The sequence below is a fragment of the Hippichthys cyanospilos genome, chromosome 12 (assembly GCF_059441005.1).
Source record: "Hippichthys cyanospilos isolate Australia breed blue-spotted pipefish chromosome 12, RoL_Hcya_1.0, whole genome shotgun sequence".
Taxonomy (NCBI): domain Eukaryota; kingdom Metazoa; phylum Chordata; class Actinopteri; order Syngnathiformes; family Syngnathidae; genus Hippichthys; species Hippichthys cyanospilos.
This window is the reverse complement of record NC_142380.1, coordinates 4,207,483-4,223,551: the sequence shown is the minus strand read 5'-3', so window position 1 is coordinate 4,223,551 and position 16,069 is coordinate 4,207,483. Positions and strand designations below refer to the sequence as shown.

At 43.7% G+C, this 16,069-nt stretch overlaps 4 protein-coding genes across 8 annotated transcripts in view; 3 read left to right on the top strand and 1 right to left on the bottom strand.

The window, feature by feature from the left end:
- Positions 1-1,345, top strand: part of prkacbb (protein kinase, cAMP-dependent, catalytic, beta b) — a 40,349-nt gene extending 39,004 nt beyond the window's left edge. For all 4 annotated transcript variants that reach the window (XM_088429024.1, XM_088429025.1, XM_088429023.1 and 1 more), the window contains one exon: positions 154-1,345. In XM_088429024.1, the coding sequence (XP_088285150.1) occupies positions 154-279 (126 nt within the window). In that variant the 3' untranslated portion in view covers positions 280-1,345. The remainder of the gene's footprint in view (positions 1-153) is intronic.
- Positions 1,346-1,509: 164 nt separating this feature from the next.
- exosc4 (exosome component 4) lies at positions 1,510-3,065 on the top strand. Its single transcript, XM_088429770.1, has 3 exons — positions 1,510-1,712; positions 2,278-2,484; positions 2,590-3,065. Exons 1-3 carry the CDS (start codon positions 1,542-1,544, stop codon positions 2,950-2,952), a joined length of 741 nt encoding a protein of 246 aa, XP_088285896.1. The 5' UTR covers positions 1,510-1,541; the 3' UTR covers positions 2,953-3,065.
- Positions 3,066-3,868: 803 nt separating this feature from the next.
- Positions 3,869-10,855, top strand: gpaa1 (glycosylphosphatidylinositol anchor attachment 1). 2 transcript variants are annotated; one of them, XM_088429768.1, is made up of 13 exons: positions 3,869-3,977; positions 4,230-4,310; positions 5,769-5,954; positions 6,022-6,133; positions 6,205-6,352; positions 7,277-7,378; positions 7,449-7,645; positions 8,240-8,436; positions 8,514-8,667; positions 8,744-8,803; positions 8,875-9,068; positions 9,900-10,070; positions 10,143-10,855. In XM_088429768.1, exons 2-13 carry the CDS (start codon positions 4,237-4,239, stop codon positions 10,384-10,386), a joined length of 1,839 nt encoding a protein of 612 aa, XP_088285894.1. In that variant the 5' UTR covers positions 3,869-3,977; positions 4,230-4,236; the 3' UTR covers positions 10,387-10,855. The 2 variants fall into 2 exon arrangements, with proteins under 2 accessions (XP_088285894.1, XP_088285893.1); XM_088429767.1 differs by having other exon boundaries at positions 8,872-9,068.
- Positions 10,856-10,961: 106 nt separating this feature from the next.
- On the bottom strand, positions 10,962-14,828 carry LOC148414452 (ranBP-type and C3HC4-type zinc finger-containing protein 1-like). The gene is made up of 8 exons (XM_088429769.1): positions 14,357-14,828; positions 13,483-13,654; positions 13,337-13,411; positions 13,124-13,265; positions 12,883-12,973; positions 12,511-12,796; positions 11,975-12,057; positions 10,962-11,688 (listed from the first exon to the last, which is right to left on the bottom strand). The coding sequence occupies exons 1-8, from the start codon at positions 14,615-14,617 to the stop codon at positions 11,539-11,541; spliced, it is 1,260 nt and encodes a 419-aa protein (XP_088285895.1). The 5' UTR covers positions 14,618-14,828; the 3' UTR covers positions 10,962-11,538.
- Positions 14,829-16,069: the final 1,241 nt, after the last annotated feature.

Sequence of the window (16,069 nt, the reverse complement as noted above, 5' to 3'; positions counted from 1 at the left end):
AACAAAAACAATAATAGAGCAATTGACCTATTTTTATTTTATATATATTTGTTTTTGTGAGTTGCATTTAAGGCCCAGCATCATTTTCTGCAATTCTAGCACTTCTGCTGTTATTTTCCTTTATTTCGCTGGAACTTTTGTTTTCTATGTCAGGTGGAGGCCCCGTTCATACCAAAGTGCAGAGGCCCCGGGGACACCACCAACTTCGACGACTACGAAGAGGAGGAGATCCGCGTATCGGTCACGGAAAAATGCGTGAAGGAGTTTGCGGAGTTTTAGGGACAAGACGGAACGGGATGTGCGACAACAGGATACGTCAGGGAAATAAAGGGATCTTTGCACTCTTCTGAGGACTCGGAAATAAAGCAGAGAGCACGTTTCCTCCCCCCGTGCTATTCTTCCCAATTGTACGACACACAGCTCATTTGAGGTTGCCGTGATCATTTGGTGCCGATAACCTCTCACTGTCACCTACACCTGCGTATTTAAGCAGACTCGACACCTTTTTTCTTTTTTTTTCTTCAAACACATTTTTTTTTATTTTTTAAAGAAAGTATTTGTTGTCATCCCCCTTTTTTTTTTAAATGGACAAAAAGAAAGATGACACAAGGGAAGGACCGGCGTTGCGTTCATGGCCCGACAGAGAGGTAGCATTTGTCTTTTTTTCCTGTTTGCTTTTTAAAAAGGCGACTGAACGGCGTTTCTTTCCTTTCTGCCTTCAAAAAAGTGAGTGAAAACATCATCCTCGGTATTCCCGACACCCAGCGCTGAGAATAAGAAACCTTGTTACATTATTACACGTGTTACCTGTTACTCTGGTTTTTGTTTCTGTGTTTACTAGTCTTGTTTTTATTTTGCTCCCTTGGATCCTTTGTTACAATACAATGTGACTGATCTACATTTAAAGAGTGAAAAGAGATCCTTTTGAGATTTTTTTTTTTTTTAAAGACTTAGTGAGAAGGTCGACGTGAATTGTGTTGAAGCTTTGCCCCTCAGCGTGGCTAGTGGAAGAAGTACAAATTCATTTATTGATTTTTAACCGTTTTAATGAACAAAACATGAAAATGCAGCTGTTACCCCCGTGAAGGATTGTTTGTATTTTTTTTTATTCAGTTTTTTTTTTCGCGGAATGTGGATTGCAAACTTATTAAGTGTGCGTATATGAATGCTTGGAATCAAGGTACTGTTTCTTCACTCAAATACACTGGCTTAACAAAGAAATGCTCCTTTGTATCACATGTAACCCTGTTCTTGGTCAGCTCATTACATTATACGTATATGCATAATTTCATATGTTTTTATTTATACACATTAGAGATGCTATTAAATTTTATTTTTAAAAGGGTTGATTTTGTGAAAGTGCCCTTAATTTTTAATTCGCAACATAAACCGTACATTAAAGGTTTTTTCACCTGAGAACGTGTTCAGCGTTTCAAGCAAATTCGTCTCTCTTCGTTTTCCGTAGTCATTTCCGGGAAAGGCATTTTGGGTAATGTAGTCCAACCACTATTTCCTTCCGTGGCTTCTCATTCACTTCCAGCATGGCGGGTTTGGAGCTGCTGTCTGATCAAGGCTACCGTCTGGATGGGCGGAAAGCAACCGAGCTTCGCAAAGTTCAAGCCCGCATGGGTGTGTTCGCTCAGGCAGACGGTTCGGCGTATTTAGAACAGGGAAACACCAAAGCCCTAGCTGTTGTGTACGGGCCACACGAAGTAAGTAGCCCTGGAAGTTAGCCTGATGCTAACTTTTGTGTACGTGAAGACTGCTGAGCTTTGCTCTTAGCGTGTGGTAGTTAATCACATTGTTAACGTGAACAATGTTAATAAATAAAACGCAGGCATTTGTAAACTATTCCAACGATAACAGATTATAGTGAAAAATATTTTACCGTGGAAATCTGGATCGCATACATGCAAGTGTGTAGTATTAAACTTTTTGGTAGTTATTGTAATTTATGTTTATACTAGTGTATGCAATATGTATATCTTCAACTTACATATATTGTAATTACAAGTTAAAACTTATCTATGTGCGTACAGTATGTCTCACAAGTTCTAAGGTCATATCTACAAATGAATCATTAAAGTAAGGATAATTATGTAAATCTATTGATTAAATAATAATACAGTACAGTACAACAACAACTTAATAGCATAACAATATGTGACACCCGTGGGAAAAAAAAGAACAACAGTAAAATCCGCAATTCAGCCTTGTAAGAAAATCAATTGAAACCATCTTTTGAAAATGTGTTAAGCGTGCTCATGCACCCTTCAGATGCGAGGCTTCCGCAGTCGGACCCTTCACGACCGGGCTGTCATCAACTGCCAGTACAGCATGGCCACTTTCAGTGTGTCGGAGAGGAAGAGGAGACCGCACGGTGACCGCAAGTCCACCGAGATGAGCCTCCACCTCAAGCAGACGTTTGAGGCGGCCATAATGACGCAGCTTTATCCGCGTTCGCAAATAGACATTTACGTCAAGGTAAAACCGCACGCATGCTATCTTGTTTTGGATTTTGAGATATTTTTTATGATTATTAAACAACTGTTTTGCCTCTTAAATGTGATCATTTTTGTTTCTCACCAGATTCTCCAGTCCGACGGGGGCAACTACAGCGTGTGTGTAAACGCCGCCACCCTGGCAGTGATCGACGCCGGCATCCCCATGTTGGACTACGTGTGCGCCTCCACCGTGGGCTTCGTGGACGAGACGCCGCTGGCTGACCTCTGCTACGCCGAGGAGAGCGGCGGCGTGAGTTCCTTGGCGCTCGCGCTGCTGCCCCGAGGCGGGCAAATAGCGCTGCTGCAAATGGACGCCAGGCTGCATCAGGACCACCTGGAGGCCATGATGGAAGCTGCCATGACAGCCTGCAAAGGCGTGAGCAAGGTGCTGGACCAGGTGGTGCGGCAACACCTCCAAGAGGCCACATCATTGGCCTCTGGAGACTGACCGGCACTTGATTGCTTATTTTGGAATTGTGTTTTTTCCACAAAATACCAATGTACAATATTGTGTAGATAAAAAAAAAAAAACAATAAATGTGTGCTTTTTATATTGTTCAATGTTGCCTGTTTAGTTATAATTACCATCTCTCTACCTATGCTTGAATATGCATTCATGCATTATCTATTGCGCGTGTCGAACAGGGGAAACAAATTATTCCATAATGCATTCATCTCAATATAGGTAACACTGTGATCAGAATTGTGAGGTTCTGGGTTCAACTGTCGCTTTGCGTACTGCAGCTTCCTCCCGTTTTCTTACAACATGCATGGTAGGTTGATCAAATTCATTTAATTCTCAGTGTGCGATTGGCAGGCAGTCAATTTGGGGTGACAAGTCCACTGTTGTAGCCTGCATCTTGGTCAATGTCTGCTGGGATGTGTTCCAGAGGGCAAGAGTTAATTAATAAGAAAAAACTAAACTCAAATATTCCATGTTGTAAAAAAACAAAACAAAAAACTGTTAGGATTGTGTTTAACTGTCTTGTTTAAATTATAATACATAACAATGAAATAGATTACTAATTATGAAATCAAGTCAAAGGTAGATTTTTCAAGTTAATATTTCAAAAACAATTTTTTTGCAAATTATTTTAACTTTATTCATTACACATTAAAAGTCGCAATTTTGGTACATATTTTAGCAGCAGCCAAATGGTGGAATGATATTTTGTTATGGTCCCGATGGAATCAGATTTGTGCCCAAAAAATAAATAAACTTTTTGAATTCAGACGTAAACTTCTAGAAGGAAACGTTTTTTTTTTTTTTTTTTTTTTTAAGAAAACCAAATTAAGGCAAAAGGCTAAAAAGAATAAAACAAAGCTGTTAGTTTCATTAGATTCTTTTTTTCTATTACCGGAAGTAAGTTCACCGTTTTGCTCTTCCGGCCAGAAACAACGCGTGTGCAAATTACGCTGTGGGTTTCCGCGTCTTTGGTCGTCTGTACTGTCCGGCGTTCACCCCGGAAAAAGGTTAATTACTTTTTAAATAATCGGTCTTCATTCACCAACACGAATAATATCTGTCAGTTTTGTGTTCGTGCTTGAAAGATAAAGTCTTTAGTCGCTGTGGTGACAATAGTGTACCGGGTGCATGCTAATTCCACTCAATTGCCAAAGGAGTCAATGAGAGCTGGTGTAGCCCGTAACAAAACGTAGCAAACTATTTTACGTTTTTACACGTGTTTACATTTCAATTCACCGGGATCATTTCTGTGTTTGCAGGACAACCATGGGATTTCTGTCGGCTCCTCACCGAAGAAAGGCAATAGTGCGCCTGCTCACTCGCCTCAATACTCCACTCTGGTGTGTTCATTTTGTATTCGCATTCACGTCCATAACATTTACCCAGATTATTCTTTTTAAAGTTTTTAAAGAGAAATTACGTGATTTTTTTTCTCAATAACATGGCTCCATGATTGACTCTTCCTATGTATGAAGGTTATATGATACAAAGGAATATTCAAGAATGCATTTCAAAGCAGTAGTTCAAAGCTCATTTTTGCTGTCATGCAGTTTTTTTTACTAACGACTTTGAACCGAAAAGTAGTGGTTGAAAAAAGCAGAGACAGAATGTGTTGCTTTGTGTTGGAATGGCTGTGTACTTGAACACAATTCATCTCTTTCACTGTCATATTAGCTAGCTTTGACAGCAATATGAAATGCATCTTGGGATATTTTTCCAGCAGACTGTGTTTCTGATTAAGCAACTTCTCCAACCCATCTAGCTTGGTTAGAAAAATTAGTTTAAGCAGTCACGATTCGAATTGATTTTGGTTTGCCAAATGCAAAAAATAAATATTTCACTAAAGCATATTTCCCCCCAAAATTTTAGTTCAGTGCAACTTATATGTGATTTTTCTCCATGATGCAGTTTTTTGTACAACTTATACGCCGAAGTGACATTCTGTATAGATGGAAAAACAGTACTTTGTTTTGGTTTATGACCATAACAGCACTCCAAAGAAAAACTCAACTCTGATAAGGCTGCACAATTAAGCGAATTGTAATCGCGATCACGATATTGGCTGCTACGACTAATTAAGCTGATCCTTGACGATTGTAAAATATAAAAAAGTCAAATCAAGCACTTTGTCATCCTACCACCAGGGGGCAATGTTTCCCATATGTTTGCATGAAAAAAAATTCGGCTTTAGAGAATATTTACCAGTGTGAAATGGTGTTGAGTTTCACATCTGATTCCTAATATATACAGTGCTAGCTGTCAATTGAGACCCATTTTGAAAAATCTGATAATAATTACAATAAACTTGGTTTGAAGTGACAGAAAATGACATTTTGACTGTTAATTGATTAAAATTTGCTTAAAAGTAAATAATGTGCTTGGTTCTAAGTCGGCTTCGTTTTTTCAATGGTTTGCACTCAGCAGTTAAGTTAGCTGTGTTGCTTGTGTGTATTATCTGTGAGAATCAAGTCTTGAAGCTTTGTTTATATAGTGAATGTTTAAAAAAAAAAAGGGGGGGGGGGATAAATTGACATGTTTGACCAAACATGACGAATAATCGTGATTTCAATCTTGACCAAAATAATTGTGTTTACTAATTTGGCCATAATCGCTTTGCTCTTCTCTGACGCTGCTTGTGACAAAAATGAGTTTGACACCTGTGGTCAGCAAAAGTTTGTTTCTCAGTAGGTTTTTGGCCACAATTTTGTAAATTTTCATGCCTGAAGGTGGTTGCGCAAGTCAAAAGCCTTTTTTGCCCCACGGTCTAGTAATGTTATTCTTCCTTCTTCACCATCCAGTATGGTGTGCTACCTTGTAGGTTTGGCCTGGTTTATGGGTTTGGCCTTTGAGCCCTTCAACCTGCGCATGTACATGTCGGAGAACGCCATGGGGTCCACCATGGTGGAGGAGCACTTCCCCTTCTCGGCCGGGCAGAGGGCCCTGGTCCTAGCCAAGGAGTTCGGGCGCAAAAAAACGCAAGCCGCGTAAGACTCGACGGCTTTGAGGCGGGCGGTCACCGGGTCCTCTTGAAACCGACGGATTTGTGTGCAGTGGGATGCCGGTGGACTGGCTGGTGAAAACCATGCAGGATCACGGGCTGGAGGTGTTCACGCAGAGATTCTCCCGCACCCTCCCCTTCCCGGACGAAGACAAAGAGAGATTTGTAATTGGGCTCAGCTCCTCTCGCTTTCCCCATCTGCGGCTCATCCTTTCTGCTTTGTTTTCCCCGCCAAGATGGTGAAAGGTACAAACGTGTACGGCATCCTCCGCGCGCCTCGAGCCCCGCGGACCGAATCCCTGGTGCTGACCGCTCCGTGCAGTGAAGGCGATCAAAACAACCAGGCGGTGGGGCTGATGCTGGCTTTGGCTCAGTACTTTAGAAGTAAGTTTGGGATCAAACTGCAAATCTACTGTGCAAAAAGATAATGCTTCTCGCTGTGTTTCACGTACCATTTTATGTAGCGTTTTTTTTTTTTTTTAATGCGAACCGTTTAGGTTAATAAATGTCACGCTGATCAGTGACGAATCAAGTGTTGAGTTCTCCTGATATTGGTCCGAAAAAGTGATTTTGAGCATCATGACCTCGAAAGGGTCATAACATCGTCAAAATAGAAATAAATATTTACTTTCAACCCCTCAAAATGTTCAGTGGCATCAGCCCTATCCATGCACACACATGGCTTTATGTACAAAAATTGTAAAAATAGGAGAATAGCAAAAGTAACTATGCTGTATATTTATATATTTAAAAAATTAAGAATATGATATCGTAATTAGTGTATTAAGACTAAAAAAATTGCATTATTTAAGTCCAGGCTAAGCCAATCATTGAAGTCATTGAAAGACTTGCAAAGGTCCTAAGTTGGTCACTAGCGCCACCCGGTGGTTTTTGGGTGTCAACACAAATACTCAACACTTGATTAGTCAATGATACCGATACCATGATCCGACACTACCCCGAAAAAGAAAAGCATTTCAAAGGCAGTAACACTTTCCTTTTTTGGACTGATCAGTAGGAGTACTCGTCACTTGATTAGTAACTGAAATTGATACCAAATTTTGAAAGACAAAATTTCCCTCCCTAAAATAAAATTACATTTTAAAGAAAGCCACATTTTTTTTTTTAATAATACCAGTACAACTCAAAATTGATGCCAATTTTTTATTTTTCTATGTTGCAATTAAAGTGTCTTCCATCACATTTACACGCAATACCTTGAAATAAGCGCCGCTAAATTTTTCATATCATTTCACTTCAATGCAATCCAGTTGGCAAGGAGAAACCGAAAACCGTTTGTCTTACCAGATCAAGTGTACTGGGCCAAGGACATCATCTTCCTGGTCAACGAACACGATCGGCTCGGCATGCAGGCCTGGCTGGAGGGGTACCACCACACCAACACCACAGGTGAGCCGCGCCCCCTCGCGCCTGCGCTCGGACGAGCGGGCGCCATCGTTCAACGTCCTCCTCCGTGAAGGCATGGACTGGTCGCCGCTCCGAGGTCGCGCCGGTTCCATGCAGGCGGCCGTCTCTCTGGAGCTCAGCAGCGACGTGGTGACCAGCCTGGACATCGTGCTCGAGGGGCTCAACGGGCAGCTGCCCAACCTGGACCTCGTCAACCTCTTCAACGCTTTCTGTCAAAAGATCGGTGTCCTTTGCACCATCCAAGGCAAGGTAGGAAAGCTGAAAAGTGCCTTTCCAGCAATGATTCTATCAGAAATAAATGCTTTTTTTTTTCCCCTCCCCAAACTTGAAAAAATAGACTACTGTACTTGTAATTTAAAAAGAATATTACTCAAAAAATATGTCCCCCCAAAAACTGTTTTTCTACACTGAAATAATGTGTAGATAGTACACTTTTTCAATGTGTATTTTTGAAGTAACCTTCCTCATAAATAGATATCAATTTATTCAATCTGCCTTTGCAAAATTATGACTTTGATTTGAAACAAAAGTCTTTATAACTTTGCAACACATACAATATATACAGTTCTACTTTCATGTTCATGTGTGTATATGTATATATATATATATTAAGGCTGTACGATTATGTCCAAAATAATAATCATGAACATAAATATATATATATATATATATATATATATATATATATATATATATATATATATATATATATATGTGTGTGTACACACACACACACATACACTCACACAATACACTTAAAATGAGAAAGCCTAAATAAAATGATGCAAAACAATCCAAAGCGAATGCGATAATATGCATTGTCCCTCTAATGTTCTGGCACAGCTGCAGAACCACAACTGGGACAGCGCGATGGCCTACAACCGCGCCGTGGAGACGATGTTGCTGATGATGCTCAAGCAGGCCAGCGGCCGTCCTTGGGGCGACCACGGGCTCTTCCTGCGCTACCACGTGGAGGCCATCACCATCAAGGGCATCAACAGCTTACGCCAGGACAAGAGGGACGCCGCCACCGTCGGCAGGTCCGCGTCGCCCTCTGGATAAAATTCCCGCTGTTTCCTCCGCACGTCTATAAAAGGTCAACGTGCGTGCGTTTTAGGCTCCTGGAGGGAATGTTTCGCAAGCTGAACAACCTTCTGGAACGCCTGCACCAGTCTTACTACTTCTACATCCTGCCCTCGCTGTCTCACTTTGTCTCCATCAGTTACTACATGCCAGCCTTGGGCTTCCTTTGCGTCATCCCCCTGCTGCGCGTATCCTTGCGTTCGAAACCAAATGGCAAAATCCCTCGGGCGTCGGCTTGTGCTTCTTGAACCGAATGAAACGCAGGCTTTGGATCTGTGGGTTCAACTCTCGGCGACGGAAGACGGCGCCGACGATGCGGAGAAGGTGACTATCGCTTGCCGGCAGACAAACGTCTCGACTTTACGCTAATCCGCTCCCCCCCCCCCCGGAAGCAGTCCGGTCCCGGCGTGCTGTCCGTTCTGACCCCTCTGGTGATCAGCCACCTGACGGGAGCGGCGCTCTACATACTGCCCATCCGCTTGCAGGAGATGGCGGTGGAACACTTCCCCGTGTCCGAGACGGAGGCGGTGGTGCTGACGGCCGTCGCCGTCTACACGGCCGGCCTGGCTCTGCCTCATAACACGCACAGGTAACGCGGCGCCGTCGCTCGTTCGCTTCCGGCGACTCCTTTTTACGTCTGTGGACGTCGCCGGCGGTCAAGTGAGTTGACGAAATTTAAATTGTTTTTATATGTTCAATAAAACAAATCAAAACCAAATAATTGTTAAAAACATGTTCAGTGGCATCAGCCCTATCCATACATAAATTTAAAAAAAAATTGCGGGGGGGACCTAGACCACCTTTATGTACAAAAATTGTAAAAATACGATAATAGCACAAGTAACTATGCTGTATATTTATGAAATTGAAATGGGAATGTCATAATTACAGTGTTACGACTTTCGAAGACTTTAGCGTCATGGGAGTCCAGGATAAGCCAACTATGGAAGTCATTGAAAGGCTTGCAAATGTCATAAGTTGGCCGTTAGCGCCACCCGGTGGTTTTGGGGTGTCAACACAAAAATTTCAAGTTGCTGTTGAAGGGGTTCATGCAAAAATCAGGGGAAATGCATGATAAAACGTTGTTTTCAATGTCCAAAAATTGACATAATTTCCAATTTTGAAAGGCAGTAAATGAGCCCGACATGGGCTAAATTTGACACATACGGTTGTACCTCTTGACCTCCCGTTTGCAAACATTTAGAACGAACGGAAGCGTGGAATATTGAAAGTCGTCATGTTTTGACCATCTATGCAATATTTTAGCCTCCTATTTTTTTTTTTTTGGTATTTTCCTTTGATATGACATCAAAAAGCCCAGGCTGCGTCAAAATTTTTCCTAAACCAGCGGCGATGAATGGAAAATTTTAGAGGAAAATATTGACTCGTTTTCCCGCGTGTGTGTGTGTGTGTGTGACAGATTGGTTTCCGGAGAGGGGACGGAGCAAGGTTGGAAAGTTTTAAAGCTGGTGGCCTTGTTGTACTTGGCCGTGCTGCTGGGCTGCATCGGCGTGGTCAACTTCTCGCTGGGTTTCCTCTTGGCTTTCATGATGGTGCCCATCAGCGTCTCCGTCACGCCACATCGCCCCAAGTATCAAATTCAAAGTCGCGCGTAAAGCCGGGCCGCCGTTTTTTCCGACTGACCTCCGGCGGTGTCCCGCAGGGTCCCGACGGCCATCTTCATGGTGTTGCTGAGCCCGGCCTGCTCGCTGCTCATTCTCATCTTCGCCTTCCACGAGGCGCAGGAGATGCCGCTGCGATTCCAGGACGGCTGGACGCTCTACCTGTCGGCCATCTCGCAAGGGATTTTGGACCACGTGCTGTACGGCTCGCTTGTCTTCCCGCTGCTGGCGCTGCTGGTGTATCCCTGCTGGCTGCTCTTCTGGAACATCCTCTTCTGGAAGTAGACGGCCGTCACGCCTCCCGCCAAGGTAATCTCAGGTTCTTTTCCCGTCAACGCAGGAACTCCTTTTTGTTTTGTTTTTTACATCCATTAAGGATGGGTCGAAGCGTCGAGGGGTTGGTTTTTGGAGGCAAAACTGAGTACACTATTTGACGGAATCCAGATTGAGTTCTGTGAAGAACTTTTTTTTTAAGGCGAAGTAATGAATGTGGAAATCGCTTGAGTATGGACAATTATTGATATATAAAAATGCCCATCCCTCATTTGTATTCAATGTACTGATCCACAGCACTGTGTATTTATGAAAAACAAAATGTGTATGTTTAATTTGGGTTCGAGCGGTACATTAAATAGCGTTTTTTTTTTTTATTTCCTTTGAAATCTTGCGCGTATTAAATGAATTGTTACATTCAACACTTTTTCAGACACTTCTTTACCTTAGTATTAAAAAAAAAAAATACTGTAAATACGTACGTAGGATTGAACGTCTGGATTATGTTTTACGTTTTGAGGATTGAGTGAGTCAAAGGCTATAATAAAAAGAAGTGAGGTTTTGTCCGCTTTTCGAGACGACAAAAGTGGTATGGTAATAGTTTATTCAACTAATGTCTTTGTTTTACACAGTAATATGTACTGATAACATCATTCTGTTGCTGTCACAACTGGAGAAGGGAATCCAATAAAATCAAATCAACTACTAAAAATGTACAACAATTATGAGTCATTTGGAGCACACCGTTAAAAGAAGATTTTGTAAAGAGTAAAAGCACTTGTAACCACCCTGTAAACATCCTCTCTTTCCAAACGCCGACTTCACAGTTTTTGCCCTGTGGGAAATCCCAACGGTGCGTCCGCACCTCCCCTCCAATAAATATAAGGGCCGCTTTTTTTGTTTGTTTTGTTAATACCCCCCTTTAAAATGAAATTAAAGAAAAAAGGCGTGGCTGAACTAAAATGGCGGAACTTCGCTTTTCCGGCGTCATGCTACAGTGCTTCAAATGTCTCCGACGGCCAATGGGCGGTCAGGACTCTCAGTGCACTTGACAATCGTGGTGGTGCGTGAAGACGACACGTATGGCATCACTGGCATAGCATTGTGTGCGCGCGCGTGAGAGGAGTGCGCGAGAGAGGAGGCGGGAGGGGGGGGGGCGGGCAGTCAGCTGCTGCTGCCGGAGGACAGCTCGCCGCGCGCCGCCTGCCGGAGGGCGTTGGCGGCGTGGCCGTCGGGTTTGGCCGTAGCGCAGATCTCGCAGCCCGGACGAGAAGGCTTGTTGATGAAAGTGCATGAGGGACACGCCCACTCGGTCTAGAAGAAAGGGCCAATCACAAAGCGTTCAATCGGCTTTTGCAACGTACTTCCTTCCTCGCTAGTGGCCAAGTGTGTGTGTGTGTGTGTTTGGTTTTTGCTACATGGTGGGCTTCATCTGGATTTTGCTCTCTTTGCGGGGAACTTCTTGGACCGTTTTGGTCAAAACTTGTTTTTAGAGTATACGTTTGAAAAGAATTTTCTTTGAGTTTCGTGAATCCGAAATGCATTATGTCGACGGCATGTCCCCAGTATTATAGAAAAAAACCCTTGTGTGTTTGTTTACCTGTGTTCTGGTAGGTTTGTTGCTCAAATGCAGATTGTCCATGTCAAGGACAACCTGAAGGTCAGCTGGTTTATCGCCACTGCCTATGATTAAGATACACAAAAAATGTATAAAAAATGGCATTAAGATCAACAAAAAATGTATAAAAAATGGCAACTGCTTTAAAGATGCAAGCAACAACGCAGCTGTAATGAATTGCAAATCTCTGTAAAGATACTGAATTCACAGATAAAACAAATACCTGAATAATTTTTTTACAATTTGAAATGTCAGTGGGTAAAGAAAGCTGTTCCCACAACAAGCTTCATGAAGCACTTGTGATGTTTTTTTTTTGGACTCCTCTAAATAGCTCTTGAGTAAAAAAAAGATGTATTGCTACTGCACTAAACCAAGAGCACCATCTAGTGGAGCAAAACAATATCGCAGATGCTTCATGAAGCGTCATTTTTTTCCTATCACTAACTTTACACGGCAGACCAGGTGCTTTGAATCATAAAGAAGGAAGAGAGCATGGTTAGAAGCGTGTCCGGACGTACCCTGGCTGGCGTGGGGTAACCGCGGCGGCAGCGTGCTGTAGCCCCGGGGGTCTTGGGACGCGGGGCCGTTGCCGGTGGGGAGGGGCGGGGCGGACAGGGCGCTCTCCAGATCCTGCTGGACCAGCTGTCGCGTGATGCGAGCCTGGCGCGCCGATATCAAGTAGAGGTACGCCGTGTCGCCGTCGCGCTGCACGCCGTAGGACGCCAGCGAGCGAGGGTCGGCGCACAGGCACTGGCCCATCACCCAGCGCTGCACGCGTGGGTGGAAGCCGTACTCCACAAACACCTGCGGCAAGTGAGCGCGGCCCGGTCACGTTTTTTTTTTTTTCCCTCTCGCGCCAAATATTCATTTTTTGCGCGCGTTGTCGTAACCTGTTGTTTGAGCGCGGCCACCGTCATGTAGGGGAAGACCTTGACCGTGAAGCAACAGGAAGACGAGACGTCTTCCACCACCACGGACAGGCTGGAACATCATCATTGTGCAGAATTTAGAAAACAAATGTTTTCATGTTTGCTTGAGTGGAAGCTGACGAGAAACAAAAATCTGCCGCGCGCTCAAACTGGTTCCGTCAAAATTCAAACCGCGCGACAGGTGGAAATAGTTTGCGCGTACCTGATCTCCCCGCCGGCGTAGTTTTTCTGGGCCGGCTGGATGCTCAGAGCCGCTTTCTGCCGGGCCAGAGCGGACGCGTGTAAGGCGGCGGCTTGGGCGTCGCCGGCTTCCACCGCCTTGACCAGCTCCAGGCAAAGCTCCTCTGATGGAGATAAAAAGCGGCGACCGAGTCAGCACGTCGCGCAGGAAGTTACGCTTGGCGGCGACACCGACCGGCGAGCGGCAGCGACGGTTCCGACGCGGCGGCCGCGCGCTTGCCGCTTCCTTCGTTTCCGGCCATGTTTGCGACTAGAAAAGAGGGCAAATATTAAAAAAGCTCCCCGCGGATGCACGTCAGGTTGCATAACCGGCGGACCGACCCCGCCGGGCCTCCCGCAGCGACGACATGACCACGGTGGCCCACTCCTCGGCCTCGCGGTCGCATCGGAAGGAGAAGCGGATAAAGTCGTGAGGCGGCGCCGTCAATCGCATCTCGTGGCAGCGCGCCGACTTCACCTCGTAGTGCACGGAGCGCAGGTCGAACTCCACCAGCTGTGGGACCAACGGGCAAATACTTGCTGAGCAAAAATTTTGGAACACACGCGGACCTTCGGGGGAATCGACACATTTTTATTTAAGCGCGGGTGACGAACTCCAGGCCCACCACATCCATTTTATGTGGAACGCACAATGATAATTAGGACTTTTTTTGTTAGAAAATGCTGAGTCAGTCTGTGAATTATTCATTATAAAATGTGCAAGAAGGGTTTTATGGTTAGTAACTTTTGGAAGGTAATAAAGAATTAAAAAAAAATAACAGAGGTGGGCGGGGTCATGACACATGGCCCCACCCACACATTGAGCCACGCCTCCAAGTGCGCTCCGTAGCTAGCTTCCCTAACAGCTTTGCCTTGGCTAAAAGTTCCTCCTCGCACTTCCAACGTTTGTTCCTTGGCGTTAAGTGAAACGAACTGCCACTTATTGATTAAATCCACTTTCAAGTATTGTAATAGTCAAAATAACACTTAAGGACAAACCAAGTACACGAGACAACACACAAAGTCAATCTACTAATTAAAGCCATTTTTCTGATTGCTTGGGTTCTATTTGATTTTCAGGAGTGGTGTCCATAAAATCTTCCGCGAATGCTTAAAAAAAACAAGCAGTATTTCCAATAACCAAAATATAATTAGCAGCATAAATGTCAGGTTGTGTTGATAAGAAGCAGGCCCCCGTTTAGAGGGGAAACCTCACCATATTGCGGTTCCCGCTGGTGTCCCGCAGGGCCAGTCGAAACTCCCCGGCCCGGCTCGGGTCCATGCTGAGCTGGAGGCGCAGCGCCTCGCTGTCGGCTCCGGGCAGGCACAAGGGCCGGATACCGGAGTGGGACACCGACACGCGGACGGACATTAAAACCGTACTGCAGCAGGCCGACGACGGAGCGAGCCCGGCGTCGCAGGTTCCGGAACCGAGCAGCGAGACCTGCGGAGCCCAGCCGCCCGAGCTGAGTGCCATGTCGCCCCGCGGACGAGTGGGGGCTTCGGAAGCCCCGCCAAGAGAGTGGACGGCTTGGACGGTTCACCGATGGGAGGTCGAAGCGCGTGTGTTCGCGGGCCGCTCGTATTTGTCCGCCTGTCCGGCTAATTGTTCCATTTCTAGCCGAAGCGAACCAGCAGGTACGGAAAGAGGTAAAGAAACAAAACAGGAAATAGACGCGTAGGACGGTTGTCCGATCAAGATTTCGCTCCGTCTGGAAACAACGAGAGATTTTGCGACGTTACATTTTCCGTAATTACGGTCGGTGTGTTCGCCAAATAGTACCGCCATCCACTCAATTTAAATGCATATTATCCGTTTGAAAATGTATTACACTGGATGAATTGAATAGCATTAACTAATAAAATAGAGTATTTAAAAATTGCCATATATTGTATATCTAATCTTACCAAAACTAAAACAACAAAGGATAAGGACCAATGTATTTTAAAATGTATACGATTTATGTACACTTTATAATTTGATAACAATATAAACTGGAGAACTAAATCTTTAGCAAGATATTTTGTGGGGGAAAAACTCTAAAAAGGACATTCAATGCAAAATAATAGCAATGTAATAAAAACAAAAACAAAATATTACAACCTAAGAAGTGTGACTGAAATAAAACAATGGTTAAAAGCAAAACATCAGTAGAATGCTTTAATCTATGATATTAAGAAGAAATGTATAATTTCACTATTTCTGATATTAGATGAAATTGTACCTCATTAAAACTGTAGCACTGTATACATAAATAAACTAAATAAGAACTAACATAACCAATAATTTGTCAATAATAGTTACCGATTCACATTTTCTCACGCATAATATTTATTTAGAAATAAGTTCAAAAGTCAATTACAACAGCGGGGGCCATATCCTATTTACATAGTTAATTCTTTATTTGGCTAAATAAAACTAATATTAACTCAAAATAATCCAAATATAACTAGTGATAGAACGTAATAATATCCTGTTGTGTAATATTATTTCGCCTTTTTTGTGTAGTATGAATAACACTTTAATGCAAGCTTTTTTCAATTCATTGTTATTATATTAAAAAAACGCAGCTGCTTGTCTTTCCAGTTCACCTACATGAATATCAACCAGTTTCAGGTTCCATTTCCCACCCCGGCAAAACTGTTCAACTCACGAAAGAAATGATTGCGACAAAATCATCTGGCTCCGATGCATAACGGAGCTTCGGACAGTTCCGAACGATAAGCAGGATCCAAAACATTTAATGTTTAACAACTTGCACCAGCGGTGATATGTTAACCATTGCTACTTTTGAATTTACAGTCAAGCGTGCGGACATACCTCATACCTGTATTCATAACGGTAAAAAATTAATTAAAACCTGAACCCAGGGCTCAAGTCTTACCCAATCGTGTGACAGGCTTCCGTACGACCCAAAAATCATCCCTG